The sequence below is a fragment of the Cherax quadricarinatus genome, chromosome 46 (genome assembly GCF_038502225.1).
Source record: "Cherax quadricarinatus isolate ZL_2023a chromosome 46, ASM3850222v1, whole genome shotgun sequence".
NCBI lineage: Eukaryota > Metazoa > Arthropoda > Malacostraca > Decapoda > Parastacidae > Cherax > Cherax quadricarinatus.
The window spans coordinates 17544860-17563528 of NC_091337.1; the positions used below are offsets into that span (position 1 = coordinate 17544860).

The following is an 18669-nucleotide window of genomic DNA, read 5'->3' on the forward strand; positions in this document are numbered from 1 at the left end:
CATTCCTTAGATCAGACCTAATTACCTCCTATTCCCAGGTACTGTCTGACCTACATGGGCTTAGCACCTCTCCTTGATAATAATAATCAATAATACAGTATTACCTGTTTTTATACAGTATTGGGAGATAGTTACCTTGTGGTGTGGCGACAGCAATGGCTTGACCCTCCCGTGTGAGGTTGAGGATGCCGGGCACTTGAAAGGGAGGTTTAACTATACTTCCATTGACTTTTATACGCAGCTTTTGGGCCATCTTCACCTATGGTTAAGAATGCAAAAGCTGTGGTAAGTATGTCTACTTTGAACTTGAAAAAGAATGCTTTTTTTTATTATTATTTATTGATACAGTTGACCTCAATATTTTACCTTAAAAGAGAGAAGAAATGGTACCTGTTATTCAATAATGTCTTCCAAAGTTTTAAACTCATTTTCAAGTCTCATAGCTGGAAAAAATATTCTACCCATTCTAACTGGCTGTCATTCCTAATTTCAGTAATTTTATTCCTGGAACTGGAACAGTATGTATATACTATATGCAATGGATACCTTTGTAACATTTCACCCACACAATAGATACCTTTATTAACATGTATTTCACCCACATAGCAGATACCTTTATTAACATGTATTTCACCCACAGAACAGATACCTTTATTAATAACACTGTCACCCATGCAGTGGGCTTTATTGAGTCAGTAAATAATAATAATAATAATAATAATAATAATAAATAATAATAATAATAAGTTTATTTCTTTGTAAAGGTTACAATGTGTAATTACAATTTTGATTTGCTAAGTACAAAGATAACCACTATCATGCCGAGGCATTTCGGGCAAACTAATCCTAATACATGGTAACTAATTAAAACTAGATAAGATAATAGTATATAGTAATTATTACTTAAAACTAAATATAGAATAGCAGTTAGCTGTTTTACAGTCTTGTTTGGACTTAATAAATCTTATGTATACTTAGTACAAGATCTAATTTACTTGTTCTGGTAGTGAGTTCCAGATCTTTGGGCCTTTTATGTGCATAGTGTTCTTGCATAGAGTTTTACTCGAGGGATGTTGAAAAGGGCCTTATGCTTTGTATTGTGACTGTGCATTCTGTTGTAACTGTCAAGGAGTAGTTTTAGGGGTGGGGGTTTACAGTGGAGTTTAAAGTTCTGCATATGTAGTAGACACAATAATAAGAGTGTATGTCTTGTATATTTAGCAAGTTGAGTCTTTTGAAAAGTGGTGGGATGTGCTGTCTAGCACAGGAGCTGGTTACCACCCGCACAGTAGCTTTTTGTTGGATTATTAAGGGTCTAAGGTGGTTGGCTGTGGTAGAGCCCCAGGCACAGATACCATAGGTGAGGTAAGGATATATTAGAGTGGTACAAGGTAAGGAGAGTCGTTTTTGGTACATAATAGCATATCTTTGAAAGGATTCCTTCTGATTTGGAAATTTTCTTGGCTGAAATTTAAGATTACAGTCAAGGAGAAGACCTAGAAATTTGCCCTCAGTGTGTCTTGATATAGGGGAATCATTTAACAGTATGTTGAGTTGAATATTTGAGGCGCTGTTGCCAAACAGCATGAAGTACGTTTTTTCTATGTTAAATGTGAGTTTCCTAGGTAGTAGGTTGGTAAACAGCAACCGCCCAGGGAGGTACTACCGTCCTGCCAAGTGAGTGTACAACGAAAACCTGTAATTGTTTTACATGATGGTAGGATTGCTGGTGTCTTTTGTCTGTCTCATAAACATGCAAGATTTCAGGTATGTCTTGCTACTTCTACTTGCACTTAGGTCACACTACACATACATGTACAGTGGAACCTCAAAAATCGAGCGTATCAAATATCGAATGTTTCGAAAATAAGACCATTTTTTCGGACAAACTGTGAGGGAGTGACTTCCAGGACTTTGAGCTCTTCTTGGAGGCAATTGTGGCCAGATTGTGTCCAAAAGAGGGATTTTGAAGGGTTTGAGGCTGACCCTGACCCAGCTGACCCTCTGCCTGTTGTGGACTCTATTGTGACATTGGGGAACACCCTGGGGCTTGAGGTGAGTAGTGAGGATGTGGAAGAGTTGGAGGAGGACCACAGGGAAGAGCTAACCACTGAAGAGCTGCAAGAGCTTCATCTGGAGCAGTATCAGACCACAGCTGAGGAACTTGCTTCAGAGGAGGAGGAAGAGGGAGTGGATGAGCTGCCTTCTTCAAAAATTAAGAAGATTTGTGCCAAGTGGAATGATGTCCAAATGTTTGTGCAGAAGTACCACCCTGAGCAAGCTGAAACAAACCATCTTTGCAACAAGTTCAGTGACAGAGCCATGTCCCATTTTAGGGAAATGTTAAAGAGGTGCCAGAAACAGAGGACTGTGGACAGTTATTTTGTGAGACAGGGGTTCAGTGACTCTCAAGCTGGTCCTAGTGGCATTAAAAGACAGAGAAGGGAAGTAACCCCAGAGAGGGCTTTACCTGAAGTCCTCATGGAGGGGGATTCTCCTTCCAAACACTAATCCCAACTCCCTCTCTCCTCCTCCCTATCTTTCAGATGCCATCACCAATCTTCAATAAAGGTAAGTAAAAATGTTATTTTATATGTATTACTATACACAATTAAAAACTATAGTATTTGTTGTATGTAAAACTGGAATTAATCTCTATAAAATGTATTTTTGTGTGAATATTTTTGGGTTTCTGTAATGTATTAATTGTATTTCCATTATTTCTTATGGGAAATATTGCTTCGAATTTCAGACTTTTTGAAATTAGAACTAGCTCCTGGAACGGATTAAGTTCGATTTTTGAGGTTCCACTGTACAAGCATATATATACACACCCCTCTGGGTATTCTTCTATTTTTTTTCTAGTTCTTGTTCTTGTTTATTTCCTCTTATCTCCATGGGGAAGTGGAACAGAATTCTTCCTCCGTAAGCCATACGTATTGTAAGAGGCGACTAAAATGCCGGGAGCAAGGGGCTAGTAACCCCTTCTCCCGTATAAATTACTAAATTTAAAAGAGAAACTTTTGTTTTTCTTTTTGGGCCACCTTGCCTTGGTGGGATATGGCTGGTGTGTTGAAAGAAAGAAGAAGTGTGAGTTTGTTGGTCATCATCCAAGCATATATCTTTAGCAGTTCATTGTTTACAGTGTTCTCAAGCACAGCTGGGTCTGAATGGGAGTAGACATATGTAGTGTCATCGGCAAATAGAACTGGTGTAAGGAGTTGGGATGCAGATATATATTGTTGGCTCCTGAATACCTGGATAACTTGCTAGTGTGATGCAGGTTACAGCTTTATCTAACATGGAACTCTAAGAGCAACCAGTGGTGAGTTCTGGGTATCTTGTGTGACTTTAGGTATCAGTTATGAATAATAGTTGAAAACTGCTTACAATGTATGTAATACATACCTGGACAATTATACCTATCTCTGATTATATCTGATTGAATTCCATTCCACTGGCATTGTATGATTCCCAAGGGTTTAGCACTTTGCCATGACTGCAATAATAATATGAAGCTACCTTGAGTCTACAATAATGTTAGATAGTAAAAAATGACAACTGCAGTTAAGTTCCTCATTTGTACACTTTCCCCAGCACTGGACTATCCTGAGTAAATTGCAGACATGAGAGATAATGGCTTAATAGTCCACAAGGAGTGACACCACTTATTCAGGTGTCACATGCTGCCAAGGTGCAAGTAAAATTACTTGAGTATGGAAGGTGCACTACAAGAGTCCCATTGAGCTATGTTCAGTTAACTATATTTTAATGTGATTTGCACACAGTATTGCAGCTCACATTCACATCTTATGATGTGAGACAAAGCTGAGCATGACAAACTTGAGAAGGTACCTCGAATCCTCACTTATTAAATTAACCAACACCATCAAATAAAATAATAGGATGTTTTCTAGTCCAGTCCCATAATTCATAGGGCATTAAAACAGTAAACTCATGGGCCAATAGGTTTAATACAGTGCATCTTTTGTGCTCAAGTAGTTTTGTTTACCAGGTGACGTCACTCCCTGTGGACTATTTAAGCCATTCTGTCTCGTGTCTGCTATGTACTTTAAAAATTCCAGTGTTGGTGAAATTTTGTACAAATAAGGAACTTAACTGTTGTGTCTTTTTTACCAACTGTCAGAAGCTTGCCATTATCTCCATTAGTGTTAGTAGTGTTGATAAAGGCAGATTTTCAACAACTGTCATTTTCTTCAGTAAGTTTACCATCAGACAGCTTCACAGGATAGCTGTTGGTGTCTCAGTTTATAGCATTGTTTGTATCATGTGTTCTGCATCAGTATTGGTGTACTCTTTTTTTTTCTGCATTATAGTAGTTTTTCTATGTGTAATATCACACCTCCATTCCTTTTATACTTTCCTTGTCACTAGTTCTGTCACTTTTGCTCTCCTTCATTTAATCCTGCGCCCTCCTCTTATGCTTCTTTATATCCACATGTCATCCTACACTAATGCACTGTTATATTCTTACTTCCATTCCATTTCCTAATTTCTCATGTTTTTTTACTTTTCCTAGTGTATGTGAGGCAGTAGGTAAAATGAAAGGGGGTAAGGCAGCTGGGATTGATGGGATAAAGACAGAAATGTTAAAAGCAGGTGGGGATATAGTTTTGGAGTGGTTGGTGCTATTATTTAATAAATGTATGGAAGAGGGTAAAGTACCTAGGGATTGGCAGAGAGCATGCATAGTTCCTTTGTATAAAGGCAAAAGGGACAAAAGAGAGTGCAAAAATTATAGGGGGATAAGTCTGTTGAGTATACCTGGTAAAGTGTATGGTAGAGTTATTGAAAGAATTAAGAGTAAGATGGAGAATAGGATAGCAGATGAACAAGGAGGCTTTAGGAAAGGTAGGGGGTGTGTGGGCCAGGTGTTTACAGTGAAACATATAAGTGAACAATATTTAGATAAGGCTAAAGAGGTTTTTGTGGCATTTATGGATTTGGAAAAGGCGTATGACAGGTGGATAGGGGGGCAAAGTGGCAGATGTTGCAGGTGTATGGTATAGGAGGTAGGTTACTGAAAGCAGTGAAGAGTTTTTATGAGGATAGTGAGGCTCAAGTTAGAGTATGTAGGAAAGAGGGAGATTATTTCCCAGTAAAAGTAGGCCTTAGACAAGGATGTGTGATGTCACTGTGGTTGTTTAATATATTTATAGATGGGGTTGTAAGAGAAGTAAATGCGAGGGTCTTGGCAAGAGGCGTGGAGTAAAACGATAAAGAATCACACATAAAGTGGGAGTTGTCACAGTTGCTCTTTGCTGATGACACTGCTCTTGGGAGATTCTGAAGAGAAGTTGCAGAGGTTGGTGGATGAATTTGGTAGGGTATGTAAAAGAAGAAAATTAAAAGTGAATACAAGTTAACGCAGTAGTATGTTCAGGTGCCAGTACTGACCGAATTTTTTCCCATAAGGAATATTGTGAAGTAGATTAGTCCATTTCAGACCCCCAAACATACATGTACAAACGCACTTACATAAATACACTTACATAATTGGTCGCATTTGGAGGTGATCGTTAAGCGGGGGCCCACTGTACAGGAAAGAGTAAAGATTAGGTGATGAAAGATTGGATATCAGATTGGAGGGAGAGAGTATGGAGGAGGTGAATGTATTCAGATATTTGGGAGTGGACGTGTCAGCGAATGGGTCTATGAAAGATGAGGTGAATCATAGAATTGATGAGGGGAAAAGGGTGAGCGGTGCACTTAGGAGTCTGTGGAGACAAAGAACTTTGTCCTTGGAGGCAAAGAGGGGAATGTATGAGAGTATAGTTTTACCAACGCTCTTATATGGGTGTGAAGCATGGGGGTGATGAATGTTGCAGCGAGGAGAAGGCTGGAGGCAGTGGAGATGTCATGTCTGAGGGCAATGTGTGGTGTGAATATAATGCAAAGAATTCGTAGTTTGGAAGTTAGGAGGAGGTGCGGGATTGCCAAAACTGTTGTCCAGAGGGCTGAGGAAGGGTTGTTGAGGTGGTTCGGACATGTAGAGAGAATGGAGCGAAACAGAATGACTTCAAGAGTGTATCAGTCTGTAGTGGAAGGAAGGTGGGTATTACAAAAACATCAATTGGGACTTTCACATTAGTAAACATTCAACCAGGTAGTATTCACATCATAGAAAGCATAGCAGATCAGCAAATGCAAGCTACAGACTCATCTGCCTGTAAAAACTTGCATTTGTGGTCACAGAGGTGCCTCGTGCTAATCTTTCCTATGGTGTAGAAATATACCAGTTGGATGAATCTTATTGTGGCTAGCTGGTCTAGTGGCTAACGCGACGGGCTGGAGTTTTGAGACTCTATGACCGCTGGGTTCAATCTGGCCGGGGGTATGGTTTATTTGCAATCGTGTCATTACGATTTCTTGAGTCATGTTGACGGCAGTGAAGGGACTTGAGCTAGAGTTCGCCACGGCCACGCTAGCTGGAGATTCGTCTGTAAAAACTTGCATTTGTGGTCACAGAGGTGCCTGTGCTAACTTTCCTATGGTGTAGAAATATACCTAGTTGGATGAATCTTATTGTGGCTAGCTGGTCTAGTGGCTAACGCGACGGGCTGGAGTTTTGAGACTCTATGACCGCGGGTTCAATCCCGCCCAGGGGTATGGTTTATTTGCAATCGTGTCATTACGATTTCTTGAGTCATGTTTCACATTAGTGTTAGTAATATACGAGTTCGGGATACATAATACACATTAAAATAAATTACTCTTTAATATTATATAAAAATCAATCTTTGGTCTAGAGGTATTTGAACTAATAAACATCTGATAATATATACATGTTACAATAATAAATTATAATTAGCATCTAACTAAAATAATAAATAATAATCCGTGACCCTACACAGGGTACAACTCTTGACACTACTGTGTCACTATATATATCTATGTTAAAATAATAAATTAAGTAACATTTAAAATAATAAATTACAATCAACTGCGCTTCACGACACTTTATCCGAAGCAGACGCTCTTTTCTCCACCGTGTCACTTGACACCCTTTTCTCCGCCGTAATACACACTTTCGCAACCATGTCACATTTGACACCCTTTGTCACTGGCAAGTCCACACTACCCGCATAGCGCCTTTGTCGAGGCCAGTCACATGACACTATTCAATGTACACTACAACCAGGCCATCTTCAGTGTCACACGATACCCTTTTCTTCTCAGTGTTCCACTACGGTCCTGTAGCATATCTCAGTGTTCCACTCCATCATACTTGCTTAAGTGTCACACTCACGGTCCCTAGCCCAGTTCAGTGTAACACTCCAACCTTTTCTTCATGTAATGTCCCACTAAACAGCATCCGATGACTCCAGCCCACAGTTGACTACGTATGGTGAGTCTGCAGACATCACCGGTAGTCCTGTAAATACTCTAAGGCCGGTAGAAGTACACCATAAGATGGTCTGGGTGAGTACTATCTACCGCCTTTCTTCAAGACCAGCTTGACACACCGCAAGGTGGTCCGATGCAGCACACACTATGCTTGCAAGCTCACTGAATGCGGTCCACCAAACAACTGAGGCCAACAGACTCAGTGAGCCTGCGTGAGCGCTTTCTTCTAAAATCAGTAGAAGCCAGTAGAATACTCTACTGCCAGTAGATGTGTACCATTAGGTGTTCAGGTACCTACTGCTTCTAAGGTCAGTAGATGTGTACCATTAGGTGTTCAGGTACCTACTGCTTCTAAGGTCAGTAGATGTGTACCATTAGGTGTTCAGGTACCTACTGCTTAGATGCGTACCATGAGGTGTTCAGGTACTTAATGCTTAGATGTGTACCGTGAGGTGTTCAGGTAATTAATGCTCTAAGGCCGGCTCAGCAGTCCCCACAATGGGTTTGATGACGTACCCAGTGGTACTGCCGGCCTGCAGGTTAACCATTTAACCACTAGTTTGGTAGGGGGCCGCAACAGTGGGGTAGGGGTCAGCCTAGGAAAGGTTGGTGGGAGGGAGTAAAGGAGGCTTTGTATGCGAGGGGCTTGGACTTCCAGCGGGCATGCGTGGGCATGTTTGATAGGAGTGAATGGAGACAAATGGTTTTTAATACTTGACATGCTGTTGGATTGTGAGCAAAGTAACATTTATGAAGGGATTCAGGGAAACCGGCAGGCCGGACTTGAGTCCTGGAGATGGGAAGTACAGTGCCTGCACTCTGAAGGAGGGGTGTTAATGTTGCAGTTTAAAAACTGTAGTGTAAAGCACCCTTCTGGCAAGACAGTGATGGAGTGAATGATGGTGAAAGTTTTTCTTTTTTGGGCCACCCTGCCTTGGTGGGAATCGACCAGCGTGCTAATAAAAAAAAATAAAAAATAATTTATATCAACTTCTACTTTCCCCCTTTTTCCTTCCTTTTACTTCTCTACTGTTTTTTCTTGAATTACATTCCTTCTTTATTGCTTCCTTTCCTTCAAGTGGGTGCCATAATGTTAATGAAGGCTCTTGGTTGTAAGAAATTAGACCTACCCTTCCCATTTTTGGATCAAATCCTGGGACCTCCTAATTCTAAGGCAATGTATGACTTATGAGCTTAAAACCTAATAAATATGATACAAATCTACTGGTGTTTTCTTTTCCTAACATCTCCTTGGCCCCTAGGTCCTCCCCAACACCTAGCAGTACCTACTTTGTCCCTACCATAACCTCATGTTCATCATTATATTGTGTGTTAATTTTATCCTTGTTTTTAATGTAGATGTTGTTTATATTTTTTTGTATGGCTGCAAGCTCTGACTGACCTATTTGGTCAAAGTGCTCCATGATTATCACATCTAATACTACCAGTCTCTCTATGAACCTCTCCAAGCCTTACCTTGGCACCTGGCACCTTAAGAGTGAGACTCTTGGTCCAGGAGAAGGTGTTGGATCGTCTGGCATCGTTGTTTACCTTGAGGGTGAAGCCATCCTTCTTGCGACATGTCTCGGCCAGAGTGTATTTACAAGCTCCCTGCAAGTGAATGACCATATTACTCTTAAAAGAATTTCATGGCAGAAGAGGTATTAGCAAATGATCTCATGTTCTGAACAAGTAAACCTTCAAGTAGGGGTGCCTTGATGCTAATGATCTTGATCCAAGGAACTGGAGCTACCCTTCCCTTCCCTGAACCACACTTGATTACATTTCATTCTTGAAAAGCTGTGTGACTCCCATATGGGCAATGATAATGCAAGTACTGTACTACTACTACTACTACAGTACTACTACTACTACAGTACTACTACAGTACTACAGTACTACTACTACTACTACAGTACTACTACTACTACAGTACTACTACTACTACTACAGCACACTACCACCTACAGCACCTACTACTACTACAGCACCACCTACTACTACAGCACTCACAAACCACTACAGTACTCACTACCACTACCTACAGCACTCAACCAACCACTACAGACTACCACCTACTACAGCACTACTACCACATACAGCACCACTACTACTACAGCACCACTACCACAGCACCACTACCACACAGCTACCACCACCACCACAGCACCACCACCACCACAGCACCACCACCACCACCACAGCACCACCACCACTCCACAGCACCCCACCACCACAGCACCACCACCACAGCACCACTCACCACCACCAGCACCACCACTCACAGCACCACCACTACCACCAGCACACCACCACCACAGCACCACAGCACCCACCACAGCACCACAGCACCACCACAGCACCACAGCACCACCACAGCACCACCACCACCACCAGAGCACCACCACCACCACAGCACCACCACCACCACCACAGCACCTACCACTGCACCACCACCACCACAGCACCACCACCACCTACAGCACCACCACTACTACAGAACTACCACACTACAGCACCACTACCACTACAGCACTACACTACCTACAGCACTACTCACTACTACAGAACCTACCTACCTACTACAGCACCACCTACCACTACAGCACTACCTACTATCCACAGCACTACCACCACCTACAGCACTCACAACCACCTACAGCACTACCACTACCACCACAGCACTCACTCCACCACTACAGCACCACTCACTACACCACAGCACTACACTCCACCACAACCTGAAAATTGAAGAGATATCCATCAAAGGTGCGATAGTGTGGGTCACCAAAGACGACACACACACCAGGAGCATCCTCACACCGAGGGCAGCACTCATGCTCAGACTCCACACGCTGTCAAACAAACATCTTATGAATCACTCTTTCCACAGAAAAATTGTCTGAATTAATAGCAGTCACATGACTTAGTGTATGCAACTTATAAATTTTTACTTCAACTGCTGGTGAACTGCTCTTGATCCAAGGAATTGGAGCTACCATCTCCTTCCTCTGATTAAACCCCCATCCACTCTATTCCCCAAGTGCTGTATGACCCACATAGGTTTAGCTCTTCCCTTTGAAGTTTAGCACTTAAGTTATGATATTAATAATCTTCCCTCTGAAAAATAATGTCCAGTGGAACCTCAGTTTCATGATTAATCCGTTCTAAAAAGTCTGACGAAAACTGAATCGTATGAAAACTGAAGCAATATTTCCCATGAGAAATAATGTAAATCCAATTAATCCGTTCCAGACACCCAAAAATATTAACAAGAAATATATTTTATAGAGAATAGCTATAATTTTACATACAGAAAACAATGAGAAATAAATATAAATGACTAATGAAATAGATAAATGAACATTTAGCATCACTTTTACCTTTATTGAAGATTCTTGTTGGCGTATGGAAGACGGCGAGGAGGGGAGAGGGAGGAGGAGAGGTTATTATTTGGAAGGGGAATCCCCTTCCATAAGGACTTCGGGTATCAAGGCCCTATCCGGGCTTACTCCCCTCCTTTGTCTTTTACTGGCACTAGGACCAGCTTGAGTCACTGTACCTCTGTCGCACAAAAAATCTGTCCAGAGGCCTGTTTCTGGCGTCTCTTTAAGATTTACCTAATATGGGGCAAGGCATTGTCACTGAACATGCTGCAGACACTGCTTGCAATAGCTTTGTCAAGGAGATATTTCTCCACAAAACTTTCCTACTCTCTCCAATTGTGGCATGCTTGAGTCAGAAGCCAGACATAGGTATGGTAGGATTGTGGACAGTGGAGTCAGAGTGCACATGCTGTGGATTCCATCTCACATTGGTCTTCAGATGCATGATAGAACTGATAAATTGGCTAAGCTGTATGCTTTCAAAGAGGGAGTAGATTACAACCTTGGGTTGTCAGTTAGCAGTTTGAGAACAATAATACGAAAAGAACTTCAAATGAACTTTATTGACTTAAGACTTAGGGAGATTGACACAAGTCAGTCCATCTATCATCAAGTTTGAAATGACCTGCTGGTCCATGGGCTGGATGAGAGGAGTGGTATTAGGGGGCAAGAACTTCACTGTGAAGTTCTTGCCCCCTAATACCACTGTGAAACTAAACCCCTACAACAATTGGCCTTCCAAGTCTGCAGGATGAGCAGGAGCATTGTCCATTACCAGGAACCACTTGAGTGGCAATTGATTTTCCAGGAGGTATTTCTTCACACTCTGGCCAAACACTTCATTGACCCACTCAATGAAAATTTGCCTCGTGACCCACACAATTTACTCCTGATGACATTGTTTTTCCTGAACACTCGGGGATTTTCAGAGTGATACACCAGTAAAGGCTTCACTTTGAAATCCCCACTATCGTTGCCACAGAACAAAAGAGTTAGCCCCTTCATAGGCTTGTATCCTGGCAATGCCTTTTCCTCCTGCATGATGTAGGTTCTCTTTGGCATTTTCTTCCATAAGAGGCCTGTTTCGTCACAACTGAAGACTAGTTGAGGGAGGAATCCTTCAGCCTCTATGTACTCCTTAAATTCATTAATGAATTCTTCAACCCCACGTTTGTCTGAACTTGCAGCCTCGCCATGTCTTACCACACTGTGTATGCCAGTTCACTTCTTGATTACTGTCGAACCAGCCTCTGCTGGCCTTAAATTCACTAACAGCAGCACTCATTCCAGGCATTTTCTTTGTGAGATCTGCATGCAACTGCCTTGCCTTTTCGCAAATTATCACCTCCAAAACACTATCTCCCACTAACTGTTTTTCGTCGATCCACACCAGCAACAACTTCTCAACATCTTCGATTGTTTGCAATCTCTGTTACGTTAGCACAGTTACCCCTTTTGCAACATCAGCTTCCTTGATTTCTTGTTTCTTCGTCAGGATGGAACTGATTGTTGATGCGGACTCCCCGTACACCCTGGCAAGATCGGCCATGCGTATGCCACTTTCAAACTTTGCTACGAGTTCTTTCTTGAATTCGATCATGTTTCTCACCTTCTTTATCAAAGGGCTGGCACTCAGAACTTTCTTTGGCCCCATGGTGGCTTATTTAGCAGTCACACTCAATAAACAAGCACAGAAAGCAACAGATTACTATGAAATGTTTTGGATGAATGTGCAGGATGGTGCTAACTCAACAAGAAACAAAAACAGACTGAGTCACGAACGCATGGGATGCTCTGAGTGGCCGAGTCGTGCAGACATGTTTGGTACAGACCATTTTCAACTCTATGAAAACTGAGTGGATGTACGAAAACTGGGACAAAATTTCGATCAAAAAAAGTTGTCGAAAACTGGGGCATACGAAAACTGAGGTTCCACTGTATTAAGCTGTATGACCCTCACCCTTCAAGGGTGGTGCCATGATACAAGTGAGGGGGCTCTTGATCTAAGGAACTGGACTTATCCTCCTCTTGGATTGAATCTGAATGTCTCTCAATTCCCAGGGACTAGTGTTTAGTGTCTGTTCCTGATTAAAATACATAAATTTAATAACAGCCACCTCTGCTATGAATTATTATAAACATGGAGGAGCGTTAAACCCATAGGATTGTACAGCACATGTCGGGGGGATGGAAGGCATTCAGGCTCAATTCAGGGAACCGGAGCACAGATCCAATTCCCTAGATCAAGAGCCCCTCACCAGCATCAAGGAACCTCCCTTGAGGTGCCTCTGCCATGAAGCTCCTTGATATAGTACAAAATTATATAAATGTGTTTGAAAAAGTACATCGAAAATTGAATAACGTCTTATTAAATTTTGAATGTGCTTTCTCAACTGAGTTTGCAAAAATTGCATTATGTATTATACCTTTATTAGAGGCTTTAATGGAATAAGCAACAAATGTAATAAGAATAATGAATCAAACTTAACTTGGCATCCTAACATGAGGATGAACTCTTGTAAAATGAGAACTCAAAAACTTCAACAAAAATTATTTATTTGTAAATTTTTGTGGGTTTAGTGCTTAGTTGTGATTATAATATGTAATTAAATTTCAATCCCAAATTACACATGAAAGTTTGACCAGAGTTTCTTCATTCAAGGAACTGGATCTATCCCTTTTCTTAGATTGAACCTAATTTGCTTCCATTTCCCTGGATGCTGTGCAACCCCTACGAGTTTAGCTCTTCCCGTCTGATTAAAATAAACAATTGAGGCCTGGGATCCTTACCCTTTGTCCCGGTGGGCAGGGCTTGTTGAAGTACTCGCAAGGCAGTGTGTGGCACGACACAGCACCGTTAGTACATGTACAAGAAGTACACTGGTCTCTCTTCCACTCTTCACCATCATTGTGGATCATGCCATGCATGTGGCATGCACTCTCCAGCTGTCCTGCTGCGCTGCAGCTGGGGCAACACTCATTCTCCTGTGTAATCTGGTGCTCCTGAGAGCAGTTGAGGATAGGACAGGTGGCTCGCTGGCAGGTGATGTAGCCTTCATGACAGGTGCAGGTGGTACAGGGGTCAAGAGTCCGTTCCATACCTGTCGTATACAGGTGCCCGTTCAGGAAACATCGACCTCCTGGTGGGGAGATCAGTTCTCGTGAACCTGTAAAAATAAAACAAATCAAATGTAAGTAATAAAGGTTTTCCTCCAAGCAATGAACCCTCGAATGCAGAGCTTCACTGGTTCATGTGTGAGAGTCATGGGGTTCCTTACTGATTTAAATGTCACCAAAAGGTTATGGTTTATACCAATAAACATCATGATGAAGCAGTCTTAAAAGTTTTTCCAGTCTCAAGGATCCACTCTGCTTTAAAGTGCAGCTGGGAAATATGTTGCAATACTGATCCCCCTCAAGGAATTCTAATTCTAATTCCCTCAAGGAAGATTCCATGACAGTGAGGGCTCTGGATCCAAGTCAGCACTGAATGACTCTAGTGGGTTTAGTGCTTCTTTTCGATAGTAATAACCTTGATCCAAGGAATTGGACCTGATCCTCGCTTCCTTGGATCCAACTTAATTGCTTCGCATTCCCCCCCCCCCCAATTGCTATATGCTCCCTACAGGTTTAACACTTGTCCCTACCTATAATAATAATCTAGGTTTAAATAATGATTATTTTGTAATCAAGACTAAGTGCTAAACCCGCAAGGGATATACAGCTCTTGATTCAAGGAACTGCAGCTCTTTCCCTTTCTGAGGTGGAACCTGGTTGTCTCCTATTACCCAGACACTATATAACCCCCAACCCCTCATGGGAAGTTCCTTGATCCAAGGAATTGGAGCTACCCCTCTTATTCCTTGGATCAAGCCTAATTATTTATTCCTCAGGCACTGTATGACCTGTACAGTTTTCCCACAAATATAATTCACAACTGTACATACAAAAGAATACAAGCATTTACTTACAACATGATAGAAAAGACATCAGCAGGAATGAGGTCCTTTACTGGTACAATGTTTCACCTACAAAGGGCTGAAACGTTGCACTAATAAGAGATGTAACAACATATTAAGCGAAATACTGGATGCTGCCAGCAGGCCACATTCAGCACTGGTGTCACAGTGACTATCAGCAAGGTTATGCATGATTGTCAGAGGACCTCCGTATTATACACTGAACTCAAGCACGAAGGGTTTGCAGCTTTTCCCGAAGAGGATGTGATCGAGTCAACATCGCGATACACCTGAAAGCTTGCCTTTTCGTCTACAGGAGCACAGATACACTTTACACGGCGAGGGTCCGGGTTCGATTCCCGGCGAAGAGGTGGAAACATCGGACGTGTTTCCTTACACCGGTTGTCTGTTCACCCATCAGTAAAATGGGTACCTGGGTGTTAGTTGACTGGTGTGGGTCGCATCCTGGGACAAAACTGACCTAATTTCCCAGAAATGCTCTGCATAACAATCGGTTTTCTATATAATAGTATGTCATTGATGTCAGCTATGGTCTGTGTACCTTGTACATGTATTTGTAGTAAAGATTATTATTATTATTATTATTATTATTATTATTATTATTATTATTATTATTATTATTATTATTATTATTATTATTATTATTATTATTATTATGATTATGAGAATGACAAGTGTCCTGTGACTCGGTTGGCAACGCTCTCGCCTCACACACCGAGTGTCCGTGGTTCAGTCCCCATCATGCATGACTCTGTCATAGTTGATGATCTTCTATCTGATCACTTCCCAAGACTAACAACTGTCAATCTTGATCACATCTCCAGCAATCAAGGAGCTAAATACAGAAGGAGGAAACTTATTCTCAAACCAGAACACAGAGACAACTTTATTAACCACTTGGATGAATGGTATAAGAATTACGAGCCCATTGGCACACAAAAATTTAATGATGATTTAATTACCACTATTGAGAGTGTTCTCACAGATCAAGTGGGCAGGAATAGGAAACAAAGACCCTCCACTATAAATAACAATAAAAACCAATGTAAATACTATAATGATCCACAGCTGCGCAATCTAACACATGCAGCTAGGAGGATTGGTAAAGCATACCGTGAATGTAGAACCCCAGACCTGCTCAGAACGTTCCAAGCTGCACTAACAAATGCAAGGAATAGAAAGGAAGAACTTAAGCAACAGGAATGGGAACAGTTTGTTAGTGGATTAAATAGGTCCACCCCTTTGAGTTTGGCTTGGAAAGGTATAAATAAAATAACCAGGAAAAAGACTGGCAATGTTGCTCATCCCTTTCCTCTTGAAAAAGCAAATGACCTCATAAATGACTGGTCCAAAACATCCAGGCATGAAAGCCTTCCATCTCATATTAGAAAAAAATTAGAGAGTACTTCTGAAGAAATGTTGAAACTGATTAATTTTATGAGCCAAAATATTGATGAGAGTGATTGCCTCTTTACCGAGTATGAATTAGATAATGCATTAACCAAAGGTCGATCAACTGCTCCTGGAGAGGATGGTATAACCTATGATATTCTCAGAACTCTAAGGCACGTGCCTGATAACCCTTTGTTGGCACTGTATAATCTCAGTTACATTGAGGGCGTTCTTCCTACTTCCTGGACCAATAGTCTCATTGTGCCTATCTCTAAGCCCCAACAGCCTGATACATTTAGGCCGATCTCCTTAACTAGTTGTCTTTGTAAAACTTTTGAAAGAATGATGCTTAACAGACTGTACTACAGAATCAGAGATCAACTTTCCCCCTACCTCTATGGGTTCATGAAAGGTAAAAGTGTGCAGAACTGTATTTCCACCTTTCTCACTGCACACACCTCTACTAGTTTTACCACTTTTCTTGATCTAAAATCTGCATTTGATATTGCGAACAGAACCGTTATACTACATGAATTAGCCAAAATGAATATTGGTGGTAACTTACTCTGCTGGATAATAGGATACCTGTCAAATAGAGTATCCTCTGTCCTTTACCAAGGCTTCAGAAGTGATTCTAAAGAAATGTCTTTAGGTACACCGCAGGGAAGAGTTCTTAGTCCCATGCTATTTAATATTCTGATTAATGCTCTCCTAAATGCTCTACCTGCCTCACCTAAACATATAGCTATAAGCTATGCTGATGATATCATGATCCATACAACAGGGCATAAGAAGATGAATACCATTCTTAATGAAGTTCAAGCAATTTGTAATCGACTAGGCCTCATAATATCTTCCTCTAAAACTAAGATATTAACAAGCAAACGACATCCCCCACCCATCTATTTGCAGGGTGAAATCATTAGCTACGTTAAAACTTACAGATATCTTGGTGTAGATGTACCCTTTAACAAATCCACTATACCACAACTAAACAAGAAATGTAAAGCTAGGCTAAATGCTCTCAAAGCTGTTGCTGGCTACAATCCCAACTATGGTGCAAATGTGAGAATCGTGAGAATGATGTACATAGCCTATGTTAGGTCCTTAATTGATTATGCTGCTCCCATGTTGATATTAGCTAGAGAAAGTTCTCTCCGACCCTTGGAGTTAATGCAAAATGAAGCTCTCAGGATTATTCTTGGCTGTCCCAGATCTACAAAAGTTCTTAACATGAGGAAGGAGCTTGGTATTTCTAGTATCAGTGATAGGATTGTTGAAATTAACACTGTACTCGGTATTAGAATGTTGAGAAACGAACCAGACACTGTCACAGTGAATCTTACCAAGTGTCTAGAGGTAAATACACACAGATCTAAATGGATTGTGAAAACGTGCAACTGCATTAAGTTTTATAACCTGCATGAACTGTATCACTGTAGGCAACAAGAGCATTTCACCCCTCCATGGAAGATGTGTTCATTTAATATCACATACCTACAAGTCCCTCCCAAGAAGCTCATTGCTAGTAATCCCTTCCTTAAATCTCTTGTTAGAGCAACTGCTCAAGAAGAAATTTCTCACCTAGCTGGTAGTAACAAGTTATCACAAGTTATATACACTGATGGATCTAAACAGGAGTCTTCTGGCAGGGCTGCATCTGCTCTTGTTGCCACCTCCCTAGTTAAGAACGATAATAAATTTGTTGAGTTAGGCATAAGAATTAACAACTGGGCGTCTACACTGCAAACTGAATTGTTTGCAATCCTAATGGCGCTAAAGCTAACCTATGACACTGAGCTTGACTCTATCATCATTACTGATTCTATGTCATCACTGAAGGCTCTTGACTCATATAATGACTCCAACAACATGCTCATTGGGGAAGCCAGGTATAGATACTCAAAAATTAGGGACAAAGGAATTAATGTACAATTGCTATGGATCCCATCACACATTGGATTACTCCTTCATGATAAAGTTGATATGTTAGCCAAGAAGAGTATCGAGAAGGAGAATGCAGAATATAACTTTGGTATAACTGTGTCTAGCATTAGGAATAATATTAGGAGAGAAGTAAATAATGAAAATGATTGTTATAGGAATGCAGTTAGAAGCCTGAGTAGATCTATAACCCACTATGATAACATGAACGTAGATAAGTATGTTTATGGAGCAACTTGCAATGTGAACAGACTGACTGATGTTGTAGTGGCCAGGCTTAGGCTTGGTTACAAGTACTTCTGGCAGTTTGGGAGACACACAGATGATGATCAAACTAAATGTAAATTATGTGATCAGGCATATAGTCACTCTCTTGAACACTATGTGCTTAATTGTCCACTTATTGAGGAATACAGAGACAGACAGTATAATAACCTATGTGACATGTCAAGATATCTTATTAATGAAAATAAGATACCAGATATACTAAGCAAATTTCCTAAATTTGCTTGTAACAGATAAGTGAACTATAGATATGTAGATATAAATCCATATGTATTCCTGTTAACCCTTTGGGGCCTAGTTCCTAGGCCTTTTGT

At 41.1% G+C, this 18669-nt stretch overlaps 1 protein-coding gene across 2 annotated transcripts in view; it reads right to left on the reverse strand.

Moving 5' to 3' along the window:
* The window catches only part of LOC128696708 (BMP-binding endothelial regulator protein), a 503091-nt gene that overhangs the window by 9500 nt on the left and 474922 nt on the right, over positions 1 to 18669 (reverse strand). For both annotated transcript variants that reach the window (XM_053788079.2, XM_070094579.1), the window contains 4 exons: positions 13545 to 13921; positions 10110 to 10223; positions 8845 to 8979; positions 136 to 259 (listed from right to left, as the gene is read on the reverse strand). In XM_053788079.2, the coding sequence (XP_053644054.2) occupies positions 136 to 259; positions 8845 to 8979; positions 10110 to 10223; positions 13545 to 13921 (750 nt within the window). The remainder of the gene's footprint in view (positions 1 to 135; positions 260 to 8844; positions 8980 to 10109; positions 10224 to 13544; positions 13922 to 18669) is intronic.